At 33.5% G+C, this 20,376-nt stretch overlaps 1 protein-coding gene across 1 annotated transcript in view; it reads right to left on the bottom strand.

Moving 5' to 3' along the window:
* The window catches only part of LOC123208528 (cytochrome P450 89A2-like), a 46,175-nt gene extending 28,905 nt beyond the window's left edge, over positions 1-17,270 (bottom strand). The window contains exon 1 of the mRNA XM_044626061.1: positions 16,643-17,270. Coding sequence (XP_044481996.1) covers positions 16,643-17,270 — 628 coding nt within the window. The remainder of the gene's footprint in view (positions 1-16,642) is intronic.
* Positions 17,271-20,376: the final 3,106 nt, after the last annotated feature.

Genomic DNA, 20,376 nt, shown 5'->3' with positions numbered 1-20,376 from the left:
GATACCCTACTCACGATCTTGAGTTAGCAGTTGTGTTGTTTGCACTTAAGATTTGGTGGCACTACCTTTACGGCATAAAGAGTAATAGATACACAAATTGCAAGAGCTTCAAATGTTTTTTCACTCTAAAGTACTAAACATGAGACAAAAGTGGTGGTTGAAGTTGGTAAAATACTGTGATTACAAGATTAAGTACTATTCGGGTAAAACCAATATAGTTATTGATACCCTAAGTAGAAAGTTGTTCCTATCACAAATTACCACTCACCTTAAGTTACAATAGCAGTTGGTGAGAAAATAGATAGAGGTAATAACTGGGCAATTAACAGGTCTTCAGATTCAGTTAACTTTTTGGATGAGATTCGTGTAGTACAAGCTTTAAATGAGAAATTTCTATAAATTAGATAGAAGATGATTGGGAATACTGAGACTAAATTTAGTATGGTAAAAGACATCTTAAGGTTCTAAAGGAGGATATATATTCCCCAAAAGCAAAATTTGAGAGATAAGATCCAAGTAAAGGTACACAGTTCCTTTTACATGGCCCACCCTAGGAATGTAAAGATGTGTCACGATATGAGGAAGATGTTCTAGTGGCCAAGAATGAAGAAAGACATTACAAACTTTGTGGCTAAGTGCTTTATGTGTCAATATGTTAAGGCTAAACATCAGAGGCCATTTAGACTTTTGTAGTCCCTTGGTATTCCTAAGTGGAAGTAGAAACACATATCAATAGATTTTGTGGTTGGATTAATGAGGGTCAAAGGAGGCTATAATGCATTATGGGTTATAGTTAATTAGTTGACCAAGTTAGCACATTTAATAGCAATTAGAGACACCATGAGTATATACTAGTTGGGTTAGATCAGTGTGATAGAGATTATCAAACTTCATAGAGTACCCAAAATGATAGTATTAGATCGAGACATCAGATTTGTCTCAATATTTTGGGAGAGTATTTAGAAATCCTTAGGTATGAGATTGGCATTCAACATGACATATCATCCCCAATCTGATGGATAGACTGAGAGAGTCAATCAGATGATCAAAAACATGTTAAAGGTTTATTGCCTAGATAGAGGAGTGAGTTGGGTAGATGCGTTGTCATTAATGGAGTTTGCTTATAATAATAGTTACTAGACAACCATCAAGAGGCTCCTTATGAAGCTTTGTATGGCAGAAGATGTAGATCATCTTTACACTGGGATGAGATAAGAGAGAGAGATGCCTTAGTCTAGTTATTGGGACCCAAGCTAACCTAGAAAATAATTGAGGATGTAAAGATAACAGAGAAAGAATCAGGCAAGCTCAAGACTGTTAAAAGAGTTATACAAATCAGAGGATATATGATCTTGAGTTTTAGGTAAGTGATACGATGTTCATCAGAATAACCCCTATAGGCATGTTATGAGATTCGATAAGAAAGACAAGTTAGAGTTGAAATTTGTGGGAACCTTTAAGGTATTAGAGCACATAGGCAAGGTTGCCTACTAGCTTGCGCTATCAGTGAGTAATGGCTACAAAGAGCATCCATTCATAACATGTTCCATGTATTGCTATTACACAAGTATATTAGTGACCTCACCCATATACTCAGCTTTGGGGATGTCAAGCTTAAGGATAATTTGGTCTATAAGGAGCATCCAGTTCAGATATTATGTTAAACACTCTTACAATGGCTAATGTGAACCTAGATGAGGGTGAGTAGGTTCTTCACAATAAATTAAATGATACACTATAACTAATTCCAGAGCAAACTTTACAAAACACACAACAGAAACACCAACAATAAATTTATTAAGAGATTACAACTTTGCAGAAGCATAATAGTAATAAACTTTACAACAGAAATAAATAACAATAGTAGCAATAAATAACAATTTTAACAACGACAACAATAATGGTAAATAATAGTAACAATAGACAAAATTTAAAGAGTTTAAGTTGTATAAATGCTCAATTATAGTGGTTCGGAGCTTTCTCTTGCAAATCTTCTATGTCCATTTCTCAAAGCAAACCATCTTGGAGTTCCACTATCTCTTGAAAAATTTTATACACGTAGTGCATTTGGGATTGCACCCACTACAGTAATTGATATAAGATTGCGCCCACAATGTTTAATTACAAGATATGAAAGTATTAATGCCTCTATAAGGCTGTAAATGCAAGTTTAAGGACACAAAACTCTCAATGAATAAAAGCCGAAGCTTAATGAGAGTTACAGAAAGAAATCAAAGTGATAATATTTTTTGTTTTCCTTTTCTGCTTTTTAAATTTTTTTCTAAATCTTTTGCTCTTCAATTTGAAACCAATTTGTAGTGTTAGTTGTATTCATTGGATTGAGTTGTTGTCGAGAGTTGACTAAAAAATTTGACGAAGAAAAAAACCTCGATCAGAGTTGCAATGGATAACATTAAATATACTCAACATGAGAGGCATATTCGTGTCACTGGCAGCTTGCTTTATTTCTGTGTTAAAAAGAATCCAAAAGCTTGAACGGATATGTGTCAGCTTGCACACGATTGAAGTATGAGTTTGATTTTAAGAGGGGCACGACTGGGGCACGATTAGGAAGTTTTGAAAAATTGCACAGTTGGGAAGATTTAGCATATGTCACGATTTGATTGAATTTTGTGTCATGCCTAGGAAATTTTCAGAAACTACATGGTTGGGAAGATTTAACACGTGTCATGATTAGATTGAATTTTGTGTCATGCCTAGAAAGTTTTTAGAAACTATATAGAAGAGACAAATTTTATACATGTCACGATTTGATTGAATTTTATGTCACGCCTGTGAAGTTTTCAGAAATGGCCGAAGGACTATTTCCCACCCAAAGTATCCTCTAATCTTAATTTCCTACCTGTTAACTTTGAAAATCTCATTTACCCACTTATAGGCGATTAAAATTAACAGAACCCTAACCCCTTAAAATTTTATTTCTTTTTCTCCCCTAGCCCTAAAAACTAATAATTTCCCCTATAGGCTTAGTTTTAAAAAATAACATTTTCCTCTATTAATGGTTTTCAAAATCTGACACCATCTCTAGTGCTTCTCCGATGACATCTCCTTTCTTTTCCTCCGATGACATCTCCTTTCTTTTCCTCCGATGATCATTCTCTCACCATCTTCCCCTCCAGTCAATGCTCCTAAATCCAATAGGAGATGATATTTCATTGGGAAAGATGAAACATCATCTCTCCAATGAAGACGAAAGATCTCATCTTCGTTTTCCCTGACAAAGATAAGAGTCTTGTCTTCGTTAGGGAAGATGAAGTCAGCTTTGTCTTTTTGACAAAGTTGAGTTATTTTCAACATTAATCGATGGTGTCTAAGCTTCCAAACAAGAGAAGCTTCACCGTCAAAGAGAAATGAGGCATTGGGAGATATTCATTGCAGACGAAGGAATTAGATTTGACACTAGAGATTTGGAAACTAAACCTTAGAAGGGAACTATCTTTTTTTAAAACTTGAGTTAGGGGAAAACTTTTAGTTTTTAAAGTTTAGAGGAGAAAAAAAAGATTAAATTTTGGTTGATTTTTAATATTACAAATAAAAATGATGATTTTGCCCTTAAAACCGTTAATTGTAACCACTCATGGGTGAGTATTTGAGATTTTCAAAATTAAGGGGTAAAAACTTGAGATAAGAAGATACTTTGAGTGGGAATAAATTTGTAAACTTGAGAAACTGCACGAGAGTGACAAATTTTATATTTGTCACACTTGTACTAAATTTTGTGTCACGATTGGGATGATTTTTAGCATGTCACAATTAGGATAATAAGTGTTTGGACATGTGGCAGTGACTTATTGGACAGCTTGGAGATGACACGTATAGCAATCCAGATGAAAGAGTGTCACGACTAGAACTTTTTTCAAGTGTCCCAGCTAGGACATTTAATGCAACTAGACACGTGGTAGTAAGTAATAAATTGGTAGCTTCCTTGGACACATGGTGGCAAGACATTGGTTGGAGGCCACACTTGACAACAATTTGTGAAAAGAGATGTCATAGGTGGGACATTTTTTAAGTGTCCTAACTTGGAAATTTAATGCATGTGACTTTAAAAATAATTAATGGTCATGGGTGGCACATATTTGTCATGGTTGGGACATTCTTAGTTAAAAATATTTAATTTAAGTCATGGCTAGATGACTTTACTCAAGATGAATGGCACAATTGGACCTTTGCTCTTTTTGGGTCATTTTTATTTCTAGAAGACTGAACGATTAATGCATGGCTTGGTCATAAGAGAAGTACGACCAATATTTTCTTCCTTTAGATTTATTTGCAAATTTCACACTTTATCCATCTTGTAATGCATTCAAACATTCTTTGAACTTGTTAGCAAATTAAACTTACATTTATATCATTATCAAAGCATTAAGATTTAACATATTAGACCAGCGAGTTAAAGAGCTCAGACGTAAGTAGATTCCCTTAGAAAAGATTTTTTGGAGAAATCACTGAATTAAAGAGGCCACATGGGAGGTTAAGTAAGAGATGTGGTAGAGGTTCCCACATTTGTTCTAGTGAATTTCGAGGATGAAATTCATATTAGGAGGGGAGGATTATAGCACCCAAAGATGAGCTCAAGGGCATTTTAGTCATTTTTCTAGTTTTAAATGCAGTGTTTAATGATTTCGGCATACATGACCATGTATGGTCAGCAGAGAGTCAATTAGTAGATCAAATTATGATTGTGACAAAACAGGAAGTTACCTTAGTTGTGCAACTAGACATACGACCGTGTATGGTCCATACACACTCGTGTATCGCATCTTGGAGACTTATGTGTATGTTGTGTGATCAAGGTGTTCTAGTTAGATAGCCTAATAGTCCGTTTGACATGTGTGTGAGGCACCACAGTAGCTTTCACTAGAGCATCAGTTGTGTCGATTCTGGCTTGGTTCTTCGTAGTTTTAGTAAATGATCCATGTCACGACACGGAGATGTCATAGTGTGACAATAGTTAACTTACAAATAGAATGCAAGTTTTATCCCTAGATAATTTAATAACCTTAAATGCCGAAAGGTCTCTACTTACTGAGTTTTACTTCCCACTTCTTTTTGATATTTTACAGGTAGAGGTAAATAGTGGGAGAGGTGGGGATCTAATGATTAGGTCCACTATGATATATATTTAATATTGTACCATAATGGAAGGAGACAACTCACCACACAACATATTTATTATTTATTATTTATTTTGTCTTTCTTTAACAACTACCATGATTATTGATTATTAATTTAGAAAATCACACTACATATAAATAAAAATCTTACAAATTTATTTATATAATATGATATAATAGGTTTTTATTGAAGATTTTAAAACAATAGAAAAAGTAAACTATCACGTTATCTAATAACATGTTATCAGTTTAATTTAGGCCAAAAGACTATTTCTCACCTAAGGTTTAATGAAATGACAAATTTTTACACGTTAATTTTGAAAAAGTCAAATACCGATCTATTAACTGTTACAATTAAGTAATACTGTCAGAACAGGGCATAACAAACATTTTATACAATAATAAAAAATCCAACTCATAATAAAGAGAGCTTTTAAATTTGAAAATGATGTGAGAGTGTGATCATTTGGGGTATGCATTCTCAAAATTTTAAGATACATTTTAGGGGGCGTTTGGTTGAAAAAATTAAATATTACTCTAGTAATCTATCTTTTATTACTTATATTACTTTGTTTAGTTTATAAATAATAAAATATTCTAATAATCTTCTATTACCAATAGTAATATAACAGATAATATAAAGGATAATTTTATTAGCACCTCTAACTTAGGTATTAAAAAAGTATTAAGATATTCTTGATTATATTATAACTATATTTTTATTTATTTATTAAAAAAAAGTCTCCTTTCTAATTAATATATCAGATAATATAAAAAAATATTTTAAAATAATATATTAGTAATCTTTTATTACCTTTAATCAACTATAATAATTATTTATATTTATTAATTTTTACTAAATTTTATTAAATATAATAATAATTTATACCTATAAGATAATATTATAATTTTGATAATAAAATATTTTCTTGTCTGCACGTACCATTAAGAGTTTTGGGGGGGGTGGGGGAAGCAACGGAGGCGAAAGGATGTTTTATGAACTGAGGAGAAGAAAATTCAATTGTTTTCAATTAAGGGATTGTAACAATAAAATATATATAAATTTATGGGGGTATTTTGTCATTACACTCATAAGGGTAATTAGTAATTTGCTTTTAGATTAACATAAAACACTAATAAAATTGGATGGTAGAGGAGTATTTGACTTTTTAAAAGTTAACAGGTGGGAATTTGTCATTTCACTAAACCTTGAATAGAAATTAGTCTTTTAGACTTTAATTTATACTTATAAACTTATAATATTTGTTTGTATATATAATTTTATTTTAATTTGATATCAGGTTGTTGTACATTAATTCTAATATATACTTTTTATCTTGCACATTCGTCTTGTGACGTGTTCTTTGAATTCTTTCAAAAACTTTTTAATTAGAGCTCCACCCTTTTGTCATTTTATAATATATATGGGTCAGGTTACGCCTAAGGCCCATATAGTAACTGGTTGAGCCAGTCACAAAAAATGTAAGGCCCTTGCCTCGACCTTTAGCCTAGTCCTATGTATATAGGGCCAACCGTTTATGACACCGCAAATAAAATAAAAGGTTTTGTTTAATCAGATAGGACAATAGTAATACAAAATGATTTAACATCATTTGAAAATATAAACAAAGTGTGATCTAGGGGATTGACTTGCAATTTATGATCCTTGGTTGTATTAATTTGGAAGTAAATTTTAATTGGTTAATTTATTTAAAAACAAATTTTGAATAAAAGACAAAAAAAATTCATACAAAAATTGAATGAATAGAATGTAGAGAGAAATTGAAGTCGAAATTGAATAAAGAAATTGTTTAATGTAACAAGGATTGAAAGATGAGAATATAGAGAGAGTTGATAAGAGAAAATGAAATTCAGAATAATAAAAGATTGAGAGATTGAGAATGTGAGTGTGGAAATGTGGAAAAGAGGGGGGTTTGGGTTTATATAAAAAGATTAAAAAAAAAAGCAAAGTAGTCATTGAATGATTACCTACTATGTGGCAGAAGCTAAAACAACTTTTGCCACACAACATTAAAAAGTATAAAAGCTGTTTTGGTCCTTTAAATAATTTTTTTATTTTAATTATAAAGGAGTAGTACCCCCCTAGCCTATGAGCCTTATGCCTTGACCCGTAGCCTACCCGAAAGACCCAGGGGCTAGCCCTACCAGTTATAGTAGTGAACTGGGCCCTTCCATGCTAGGCTTTTCTACTATGCTTCAGGTTGAATCAAGGGTCGATCCGACCCAATAGATGCCTCTAGTTCGAATTGTTGAGCCTAATTCAAATCAAATTGATTTTTAATTAAGACATAGGGCTTTTTTTTAACATCAACAATACTATTATCCTTGTCTTTCATTACAAATTCATGTTAAACCACTCTCACTTTAATTGAAAATTAGTTCAATTTGGGATTATTGAAAACAAACTCAATTTTAGGTTTGAATTCAAATAATTCAAATTGAATCCAATCATAGTAACTTTTATAATTCTAAAATTCTAATTCGATAGTCTGACACACTATTAATAAATCATCCACTTTGAACATTTTTATATTCCAAAACACATTTTGAAAACTTAATAACTCAGAAACTATTTAACTAATGTTACTAGGCTTGAACGAAAAATCTTACACTTGAGTGTGCAAGCTCGAAGACTAAGCTCAAGTTTTTTTATAGGCCTAAGCTTGAACAAGTTTAGCCTAATTCGATAAGCCTAATTGAAGGCCCTATGGTCAACACTCATATTGTTGATAATCTTTTTTGTCCTCAACATTACAATTATAAAATAGGTATCTCCTTCAATAGTAATACTACATGTATAAACAAATTATATTTGTATAAATTGAGGTGGTAGTATTTAATTGAAAGATTTTGAAATGAGAGAAAAAGTGAATAATTGCATCATCCAATTTCTTTCAATATATGCTATATATATAAATGATTTAACAAATTTAATGCCATGCTCATATATGATATATTGTAATTAATTATTGTATATATGTTCATATCATACAATTAAAAACATTCTACCTATGAAAATTTGTAAATTGACATTATATATGTAATTCTTTTTATTACAATTGGTATTCTAATTTTTAACAAATGTTCATAGTAGTCATTCATCAAAGAACTATGATATAATGTGTTAGATGTGCTAGTTTAAATTTGAGCTTGAACTCATTAAAACAATTTTGAGATACCGTTAGAGGTCATTAGGATAAATAATATTATAAATGAGATAAGTAGTATCATCGATGAAATAAATAGTATCGTTGATAAAACAAATAATATCAACAGAAAGAAATTTAAATTGAATTGAAGTCAAGCTATCAAATTGAAATTTCAACTCGAATTAAATTGAACATCAATTTAAATCAAACCGATTCGATTCAAATCCAATCCGACTACTAGAAATTCAATCATATGCAAGAAGCCTTTTGCATGGTATCACATCAATTTTTTGGGGGTTTACAAATTATTTTCTTATCATTTTATATAATCAAATAAGTTGAAAGAAACGACTTAAGAATGAATAATAATTCAAAAGAAGGTCCACAATTAATGAAACATGCTTCCTAAATAAAATAAAAAACAAAACTACCAATTTGTACAACCCCATGTAAAGCTTATACGTGTCAATATTTGATATATCTTATCAAATATCAAATAAAACTATATATACGAATTAATTTGTACAAACTAAGATAACATCTTGTGATTAGATAATGTGATTATTTATTTTTTCTCTTACTTCAAAATCAACCATTCAGATACTGTAAACTCAGTTTGTACAATTCTTTTTGTACTTGTAGTATTATTCTATCTTATCACATAATTTAAATTTTAACATTGTGAAGGGCATAGCCAAAAAACCTTTTTAGACCGAAGTTGTTGTATTTTATATTAGAGTGTACTCCATTTTTCCACCCAGGGTTTGGTCTTAAAACATTTTTCACCCATAATTGACATAAATAATACTCTTACATCCAAAATCAAATTGTGTTAATAAAAAAAGTATTAAGAAGTGAAATAACCATTTATCCTTTCTATTTTATTTTTCAAAATTAGAATGTAACCTCAAATTAAGAAACATTAAATATAAACATTTCAAATAATCAGAATATAAAATAACTCTTTTATTTCTTTTTCCTTTCACCCACACTCCATTCTTCCTCTCTTCATAAATATAGGGATATCAATGATGCATAATTGTATATTTAGGGGCAAACTATAATTTTTTTAATTATTAGGGGAATTAAAAAATTTAAGGGGCTTTCGAAAATTCAAAAAAGTTTGGGTTTTTGAAAATTTTAATTCTTAATATAAGTTTGATAGTTTGAAAATGACATTTATACCCCTAAAGAATTGAACAACTACAACAAATTAAAGGTAAAAATATCATATCATAAACTATTGGTTCTATAATGGAAACACCCTAATAGCTAATATAATCCTAAAGGGGGTGAATAAGATTTTTTAAAATTTAAAGCAAATTAAAAATTTACTTAACAATTTATCAAGAAACATATAACACAAATATAATGCATAAAATAAAGAGTGAGTGATAGAAAGACTTGAGATTTATAGTAGTTTGGAGTTTTCTCTTTCAAGCCTCTTATGTCTAGTTCTTCAAGAACTAGCTTGAAGTTCTACTTATAAAAGATAACATTTTTTTACAATAATTCTTTGGGATTACACCGAATACATTAATTTATTTGAGATTTCGCCCATGTATGATTGAATATGGAAAATATGATTGTAAATGTCCCTACTAAGGCTGATACACAAAGTGAGCACGATATTTCTCTCAAGAATGTGAGTTGTGAGCTTAGGAAAGAATTTTGGATGAGAAGAACAGTACAAGATTTTATATGAATATTCTCTACCCTTTTCCAACTCAAAAGAGCTTCAATTTATACTCTTGGATGACTAGAATAACTAATATGACCGTTGGATGGAGATTTATATCTGTTGAGATTTGAAAATAATGTTTTCTTCTTGAAAAACATAGGCACACGGACACGTGTGCATGATGCATAAGGGTCCCTAAAAAGTAATTCTTCTTTTTAGACACAGTCAACCTTGATCAAAGCTCCCAACAGTCAAATTTTCTTCTCACGACAGACACTTGGATAGACATTCATTTTAAATGAACAACCATTACTCTTTTATATTTGAAAACATTTTTAGAATTCTAGAATCATGAACATGGAATCTAACGGAAAAAAGAATGAAAACTAGAACGCATGAAATTTTTCCTATGCACAGACATTTATGGCTTTTGCACAAGCTCTTATTTTGCACATTTAAACACTTAAACTTAAACACCTCTTTTGGATTTCATATATGTACTAAAAATATAATACCTCTCTCCAGATATATACCTTTACCCGAAATATTGACCTGAATAGATGTGTCAACTTAAAATATTTTCCTAATCACATACACAATAGATAATTAAAGCATGATATTAATTCATCTTAACATATAACGTGCAAAATGGTATAACATAATGAATCATACTCATAATGCAAACATTCCTTAAATAACATCATTCACAACTAATCCAGTGTCTGAAATCCACAAATATAAAACCAAAGTGTATAGACATAATCATAACACAAATAAATACAAATAATGTTCATAGGTCCATAATGATCGAAATGCCCTTCTCTCATGTAACGTCTCGAGTTGACCTATTAGCTCTCCTGTTACCCTGTTGAGCCATGAACCTACTTATAAAACTATAAAAGGAATACGATGAGTGATTAACACTCAGTAAATAGGTGACCTCTCAATACCTTGCACACAACATCATTACTAATGACTCATGTATTCCATTCTCAACACATGGTGGTATTTATAGATGTTTCCCTAAAATTCCAAATGCCTATTAGAATCATTTTGACACCCAATGCACATTCCCCAATAGTGATGTCATCTCGATTGACTAATGTTAAAAGATGTACATTGATGTCTCAAATTCCTAGTAAAAGTATACAACATCTTAAATATCCAACATAAAGTGCACCTAGTACACTTGTCAGTCAAACTTCAGGCTAATGATACCTTATCACATGAGAAGTAAGATTCCAAACCTCTCCCAATATCGCACAAGTATCCCACATGCTAAGATACCTAGATCAGTGTATCCATGAGCATCCTAGATGCTAAAACACCTAGCACTGATGATTAATAAGTCATATGTGTATCAAGGTCACATAAACTAGACCTAATACTTTCACTACCACATTACACACAAATCTGTGGCTAAGATAAGGATATATATCATTTAGTGTTTTCAACTTGGAATCATTTTGATCGGGGTCATGTCATCATACACACAGTTTACCCCAAAACATTCTTTGTGTCATCATACATATAGTTAGACACCTCCAATACATTATTCATGACATTATACACATATTCAGGCACCTTTGAAACATATATCTAACTCATTCTACCTTTGTTAGGGCCAACAATGCATAAAATAAAGTTAGTTCATCTAAATGAACTAAAAAGCCTCCTTTTATAATGGTGGCTCATTTGGAATTTTCAAATTCTTATTTGGCCCATCAAAATCTTAATTTAAAGATTTGTCATGCATATGTATCTATTATACACTTTAACTTTTAAGATGTTATTTATGCACCAATATAACTTTTATATGATTTTTATTATCCTTTGGAAGGTGCTAGCCAACCCCAGATAATTAATCCTCCCTATCAAAAGTTTGGTTTATTGGTGTGACCTTTTAGGTTCACCATGATATAGTTGTGAGTTTCCTTTTGGATGATCTAAAAGTGCATCTAGAAACTTAACAGCTATGGTAAACATTTGACAATGTGTCATAGCCCTTAAACCGTGATGAAGAAACCTTTATTGAACCTAATATTTTCAATCGTACATTTCATATAGGTAATACCCTTTATTTGTCCAATCCAGGTTGATTTCATACTCACAGATTGTCAAAGCCCTACTTTTGATTCTTTATGAAGCATCAATTTAAATATTCAAAATGTGACATTATGAACATCCTTCACATGAGTCATATTATACTCTGGCTAGAGATTTGATTTCCAATATTTATCGACATTCGCTTAAGAACTCAAATCTGGGTCGATTCAACGAATATTTAAAATTTAATCTTTTCGAGTCAACGTATCCTTTCTTGATCATCATTCATCTCAATATACAAATAACACATGACCAATATGGTTTTCCATATAGGATGTGGTTAACCCCATATTTATACATCATATCAATTAAACATATCTATATTGGATCCAGCCATGATGTCTTAGGTCAAAGGATTACTTCAGACACTAGTACGATTTTACAATAAATCATTGACTATGATTTAATGACTGTGTGATTTATCGTTATTGTTCATTCCTGAAAAACAGTTCTCTAACTATTGATCCATACTAATACCTTAATGACATGACCATTATCGTCACTTGCACTAATGTCATCTCATGACATTTAATAGAGGTATTCAATATACCTATTTTGTGAATAATTGCCTAAGTTATATCACGTCTGTATAGAACAACTTGATGACTTAGTTTGTATGTTGAGTGAGTTATCTAGACAGTTCACATAAATACTTTATATTATCATAAATAAATGAAATAGCTTATGCATATGAACAAAAAACTACTTTTTTTATTGATTAGTTATAATAAATGTAAATATGAGATAAAATGCCCTAGAATTGACAAGACAAATGGTTTCTAGGGCATACAATAACAAAACTCCTGCTTGCACTAAAGTCATTCGTGCTATTGGTGTCTTTTGTATTATTATCTCTCCAGTTCCAATGAATTCTTTCAAAATGTGATACTTTCACTGAATATGTTTAGACTTCTGATACACCTTTAGTTCCTTTGTCTATGTAATAACATCGATATTGTCATAGAACATAGTTATCAGATAAGCCATGTTTAAAACCATACCAAGTTTGGGTATGAACTTGTGCATCCATATAACCTCTTTTGTTGCTTCTAAAACGATAACATACTCAACTTCTATAATGAAGTCAACTGTAGTTGACTATTTAGAAATTTTCCAACTAATTGCACTCAATTTCAAATAAAAATGAACCCTAATGTATACTTTCTTTCATCAATATCTAACTAGAAATCAGAATTCGAGTACTCTTGAATGTTTAACTCTGAACACCCATAACTTTTTTTTTTTGGTAAGTAATTAATGATTTTATACCAAAGAGAAAAATGTACAAATGGCTTATCTAGGACAAAGCCCCTAGATTAAGCTTAAAACAAGCATACCTAGGACAAGCCCCTAGGTTATGCCGAAACATCATGCAACACAAGAAAGCACAAATAAAATTACAAAGAGAATCAAAGCTACTACTCAAGTGCAAATGCACTTTATGGAACAAATGGTGTTCATGGCACCAAAGCTACAAAACAAAACGAATTAACTAAGAAGGAAGACAAATGCACGGCTAAGGTGAGCAAACCAACCGAAACTACAAGCCATACAAGGAATCACACAAGTATAAACTAGAAACAAGAAACACAATACACAACACTTCCAATATCCGGACTTCAAAGAGTTAACAAAATATAGATCTTGGCAAGTCCCATATCAATGCAATGGAGTCATTTATGCATGAACTTGGAATGTTTGATAAGGACGAAGTTCTAGCCTTCACACAATCCTTGATGGCGGCAATGATCCTCTCTTTTGGAGATTTGCTCCTACCAAAGAAGACATGGTTGCGTTCACCCCAAATGTGGTATAAAGTGGCACCAAAGCAAAGCTTACAAATGATGTGTAGTAGATTATCTCCCTTCCATTTATTTGCATAATAAGGAACAAGAGTGCCCCACGGATAGGGGGGATTATCAAACCGGCAAAGATTAGCAAAATGATTCCAAATGGCGGCAGAATAGGGGCATAGGAAAAAGAGATGATCCATGCTTTCCGGAGCCAAATTGCAAAGACCACACACATTGTTTGGAATGATGTCGAGGTTATGTAGTTTATCCTTGGTCTTCATACCACCCTTGATACCCATCCATGCAATGAAAGAGTGCCTAGGGAAATGTCTTTTGAACCAAATGATACTATACCACGACACTTTTGATTTGGATTCCCTAATGCTATTCCAAGCCGATTTGATGGAGAATTGACCATTGGTGCTTGGTTTCCACCATAGGATATCATCACCATGAGAGGGAGGAGGCATAATGGTATTTTTTATTTCCAAAAGAGCTGTAGAATTTGTCAATGGCCATTTCCATGCTTCTTCCTCAATCACCTCCTTGACTTTACAATGCAACGGAAGCCTTGAGTCATAAACCACCCTAGGACCATGTTTGTCAATGAGGGATCCTAAAGGGTGCCAATTGTCATGCCAAAGATGAGTATTCTGCCCATTTCCTATAATTCTTTGGATTTTTCCTTTAAGGCTTTCCCTAAGCAAAAGCAATTTCCTCCAAACCCAAGAACAATTGCCACTTGGTTTAACCTCTCAAAAGCTTTTGTTTCTAAGGTGATTATCATTGATCCAATCGGCCCATAAGGATGTTCCAGCATTTTGAAGGAGTTTCCATATATGCTTCATCATTGCAGCCTTGTTCCAAGATTTGCTTTTCATAATGCCCAATCCTCCTTCCTCTTTTGGAAGACAAATATCATCCCAAGCAACTTTTGCCTTCTTGCTACAGGATATGTCTCCACTCCAAAGGAAATTTCTAAGGTAGCCATCAATTACCTTATGAACTTTTGTGGCAAGGATGAATGTTGAAGACCAATATACTTGGATGCTAAAGAGAATAGCTTTGATAAGAATAAGTCTTCCAGCATAAGAAAGGAACTTACTTTTCCAAGATGATATCCTAGCCACAATCTTGTCAATGAGGGGTTTGCAATCATCAACCTTTAGTTTAGAAGAAATCATAGGGACACCAAGGTATTTAAAAGGAAGAGGGCCAAACTCAATGCCAAGGATTGATTTAAGGTGTTCCGCTTCAGCATTATTGACTCCGGAAAGGTAGATATTACTCTTGGACAGATTTGATTTAAGCTCGGACCAAGAATGGAAGTAATCTAATACCTCTTTTATAAGAGATATGGAATATACATCCGCCCTACAAAAAATCATGAGGTCATCCGCAAAACACAAGTGAGTGATATTATTCTTCTTGCACTTCCAATGATGGCTAAACTGAGCATTCTCCTTTAGGTCACTAAGCATGCAAGAGAGCACCTCCATGGCAATGACAAAAAGGTGAGGAGAGAGAGGATCTCCTTGCCTTAAACCTCTAGCACTTTTGAAGAAGCCAACAAGTTCACCATTTAGGCCCACCGAAAACATAGGACTAGTGATGCACATCCTTATCCAAGTTATGAATGTTTGTGGCATATCAATGGAATCAAGGGCAGCAAGCAAGAAATCCCAATTTAGTGTGTCATAAGCTTTCATAATATCAATCTTAATGGCACATTTCTTTTCATGAGTGTCCTTATGGTAGTTATGCATAAGCTTTTGGCATAAAAGGATGTTTTCACCAATGCTACGGCCTCCCACAAAGGCACTTTGAGCTTTGTTAATGAATTGCGGAAGAATGACCTTGAGGCGGTTTGCCATGATTTTAGTGATGCATTTGTACAGAGTATTGCAGCAAGCAATAGGCCTGAAATCCTTGCAAAGAGTAGGATTAGAAACTTAGGAACAAGTGCAAGAATGGTACAATTTACCTCTTTTAAAAGGTGGCTCATTTTGAAGAAGTGTTTGATGGCCTTTATAACATCATCACCAATAATGTTCCATGCTGTCTTGAAAAAACTTGCACCATATCCATCCGACCCGGGGCCTTGTTATTATCCATGGCAAAAATGGTTTCTTTGATTTCCTCTGCTGAAATTTCTTTTATAAGCATTTCCTTTTTCCTCATTTCTAAGCCGGAATTTGACTACCTTTTTGAGCTGCTCAAGGTTCACATTTGAATGGTTCCTTACATTTAGGACAGATTTGAAATGATCCACAAATTCCTCCTTTACCTCCTCCATGCCATAAACAAAAGTTCCATTCTCCCTTTGGATCCCATAGATAGAGTTCCTATTTCTTCTGCCTTTGATGTTTTTGAAAAAGAATTTTGTGTTTTGATCACCTTCCTTAAGCCAATGAACTCTTGATTTTTGTCTAGCCAAAGATTCCTCAGCTAAAGCAAGGGATCTATAGGATTCTAAACTTATTTTTTCCTCACGAGCAAGATCCTCATCCAAGGGGCTTATCTGGAGAAGCTCTTGGACATTTTCAAGTTGCCTTCTAGCTTCTAACACTCTTTCGGAGATGTGGCCAAAATGCTCCTTATTGAACTTTAACTCAACTTTCAGCTTTTTAAGCTTGCTTGTTACAATGAACATGGGGCTGCCTTGTGCTTCTTGGTTCCAAACTTTGGCAACAACATTGAGAAAGTTTTCATGGTGTGTCCACATATTGTAGAATTTAAAAGGAACTTTCCTACAATCTTCTATGGTACCAACTCTCACCAAACATGGAGAATGATTGGAAATGGAGGGGTTGAAGAAATGAGCCATGGCATTTGGGAATAGATCCTTCCATGAATCATTGATGAGAGCCCTATCAAGTTTGCATGCAATCCTTCTCGCTCCTTCACTACAATTACTCCAAGTTAGGAGATGACCCATGAACCTTAGGTCCTCCAATTCAGCATCTCTCATACAATTACTAAGGTCTTCACAGTAGTAGTTTCCCCAATCAGCCCCACCAACCTTTTCTAAGGGGTGTTTGATGGTGTTGAAATCTCCTAGTATGATCCAAGGTGTATTTTGCATCATATGGGCTTGATTTATGAGATTACGCCAAAGAACCTTTCTCTCCATAGGATTATTGCTGCCATAGACTATTGTCAAGCCAATGCTAGAATTCTCCTTAACAAGCTTCACATCACAATGTATATATTGGCTATCATCCGCAATAACATTGAGTCTAATAGTAGCTTTATTCCAACCAATCAAAATTCTACCTATAGAAGCATCACTCATATTACTACAATGTTCCCAACCTTCCCAAATGCTAAAGCATACTCTATTGACATTTGTACTTCGAACTTTTGTTTCAAGAATGGCCATAATATCAATCTTACTTTGCAAAATGAATCTACTAACCTCCTTTTGCTTAATAGGAGCATTAAGGCCCTAATATTCCAGCAAGCTATATTGGTCATTTGATAGAATTGATGGGGGAAGCATTTCGTTTTTGCTTCATCAATCTCCTCCGTTGTGATTTGCTAAGAGCATCACCTTTCTCCCTTATGAAATCCACCTCATCAACCTTAATTTTGCCTCCAAAGTGATTAATTGCTGGAGATTCACAAAGCTCCTGATCCGAAGTTCCTTCTTTTGAGGGAATTTCCTCCACCTGCTCCACACTTGTAAGATCGGCCACTTTTGATGTCACGTTGCTGGAAGAGGCACCAAGAACAGATTCCAATCTATTTGAAGGGCCTAATTTCTCATGTGTTTCATCTACCGTGATAATCTCCCCTTCGTTTTGAGCTGCATTAATCTCAATGTTTCCAGTGGTGGCTAAGGCTGCAAACTTGTTGTTATTCATCATCCCCATACTATTGTTAAAGGTTTTCTTCCCCTCCTTCTTACTACTAGGGGTCATTGAGTTTAGATGACCATTCCCATTGTTATTCATAGCCGTATTCTGAATTTCAGAAGTAGCCATCCCCACCTTTGCACCTGAGGCCTCCTCCTTATTATTCACCTTTCTTCCTTTATATAAGCCATATTTTCCTCTTACAGCTTCTCCTCTTTCTACTCTCCTTTTACACTCTTCATTTCCATGGCCAAACATATTACACAAGTTGCATTTTAACGGTTTCCATGCATACTCCAGCAGAATTTCAACTTTTTCTTTTGATGGTAGTACAAGCTCCAATTTCTCTGGGAAATCATGGTTTACATTAATCTCCACACAAATATAGGCATACTCTAATCTACTCCCTTCCTCTGTGACAGAATCCACATAGAGGGGACGACCTAGGACACTAGCAATATGGCTAAAACCCTTTAAGCTCCAATATTCCAAGGGAACTCCATAGAATTTTACCCATGCTGCTATCTTCTTTATGTTTTCTGCCACCATTGAGAGGTTCTTTTCCCATCTCCTAACAAATAGAGGTTGTCCACCAATCATCCATGTCTCCTCTTCCAAGACTTTCATCATACCTTCTTCATCCTTGAATTTTAGGAGATAAACTCCCATTCCAATGGATATAAAATCAGTAAGCCCATAGCTAGACCAATGGCGGATTGCATACCTTTTGACAAGGAGGAACGACATTCTTCTTCCAATGAAAAAACCAATCGCACATTTCTCCCATCTCTTTGCACCTTCATCCGCAACTTCAGGAGGAGGGGAAATGGAGTACTTTTCTCCAGCAAGGCTTTCCGAAGGAGGAAAGTATTCAAGCTTAAGGTTTGAAACTTGTTTCTCCTTGAATAAATTATTCCAAGAGCGCTTTCCTTCAGTCACCGGAACTGAGGAAAAGGATGCCGGAAAAGTCAGTTCAGTGGGCTTGGTGGTGGAGTGTATGAGGGAGGAACCTTCAATGCAAGACTCTTTTATGGGGATAAAAGAAGCATTTCCAGTAGCATTCCTGGACAAGAGAGTAAGGCCATCATGGTGTTTCATGCAAGAGGTAACGTGAGATGACAAAGAACTTTCCTTGTTTGACATAACTTCTCCCATGAGGAAAGCCAAAATTGGAAAGAAACAGCAAAAGAAAGGCTCAACAGAAAAAGCCTTCCAAAATGGAAAAACAGCTCTGAAAAAAAGAAAAGGGGGTCTGCTGTATACACCAAAAGGAAAAGAACACAAAGGAAGAAAGAGAAACTGGAAATTTTGAATTTGAGAGGAAGATTAAGCAAAACTGCCAAGAAGAAGAAAGAGGGAACAAAAGCAAACCTGGAAAACCAAGTTTATCACAGGAGAAAAGCAAACTGGAGAGATAATGACAAAGATCAATGAATGAAAAAAACGAAGAACTAAGGCAAAGAGAACAACAAAACAGAAAATACAGCTAAAAAACTATAGAAATGAAGGATAACCCAAAGAGTGAAAACAAAGAAAGGACAGCCATAAATGGAGGAGCCGGTGACCACAAGGGGTCTCCGGGCTGGAGGTTGATGCCGGAAGGGACTCCAACCAGTGGGGGAAGATGACGGTATATTGAAAAAATTAAAAATAAAGGGGTGAGATTCTAGAGAGAAGGGAGAGCATTTTCTCTCTCATAAGAACAAGCTTTCTTCAAATTTTCTAAACACCCATAACTTAGAACAAGATCTTTAGTCCTTCTAATATATGTGTTTCTATGTAGCACTGCAAAATAGTTTTGTTTGGTCATAAAGCAAGATCTCATAAAGCAAGATCATTTTAAAGATGACAAATGGAATAAATGTTGTAGCCAAAGCTATGGGAACTTGCCAAGTTAGACTACCATCAGGGCACATTTTGAGGCTCTATAATATTTTATATTTTGCAAAAGCTACTAAAAATATCATTTCTATTTCCGTATTATGTAAGCTTGGTTACAATGTTAAATTTAATGGAAATGAAAGTTTGATATTTTGTGAAAATATTGTAGTGGCCAAAGTTCTAAATACAAATGGTCTATACGTATTGTAATTGAATGATTATAGTATAAATCTTATTACTCATAAAAGAATTCAAAATGATATAAACCTTAAGGTTCTATGGCACTATAGATTAGGCCAAATTAGAGAAAGAAGATTAATTCAACTTGGAAAAAGTAAGTTTTTAAGTTCATTGGGTTCTAAATCCTATCTAATATGTGAATCTTATCGACAAGATGACCAAATCTCCCTTTAAGAGTAAAGGGGAATGTGCCACAAAATTATTAGAGTTAATACATATAGATGCATGTGGACTATTTAATCATATGGTTAGGTTTTCACTACTTTTTTATTTTCACTGATGATCATTCTCGATACGGGTATTTGTATTTAATGAAATACAAATTGGAATCCTTTGAAAGTTTAGAGAATTAAGAAATGAAGTAGAGAAACAAACCAGAAAGAGTATTAAAATTCTAAGATTAGATCATAGAGGAGAATACTTAAGTACAAAATTTCAAGAATTCTTGAAGGACAATGAAATTATTTCCCAAATTATTGTTGCATGCACACCTCAACATAATGGTGCATC

This window comes from Mangifera indica, chromosome 2, assembly GCF_011075055.1.
Source record: "Mangifera indica cultivar Alphonso chromosome 2, CATAS_Mindica_2.1, whole genome shotgun sequence".
NCBI lineage: Eukaryota > Viridiplantae > Streptophyta > Magnoliopsida > Sapindales > Anacardiaceae > Mangifera > Mangifera indica.
This window is presented reverse-complemented; position numbering and strand designations above follow the sequence as displayed.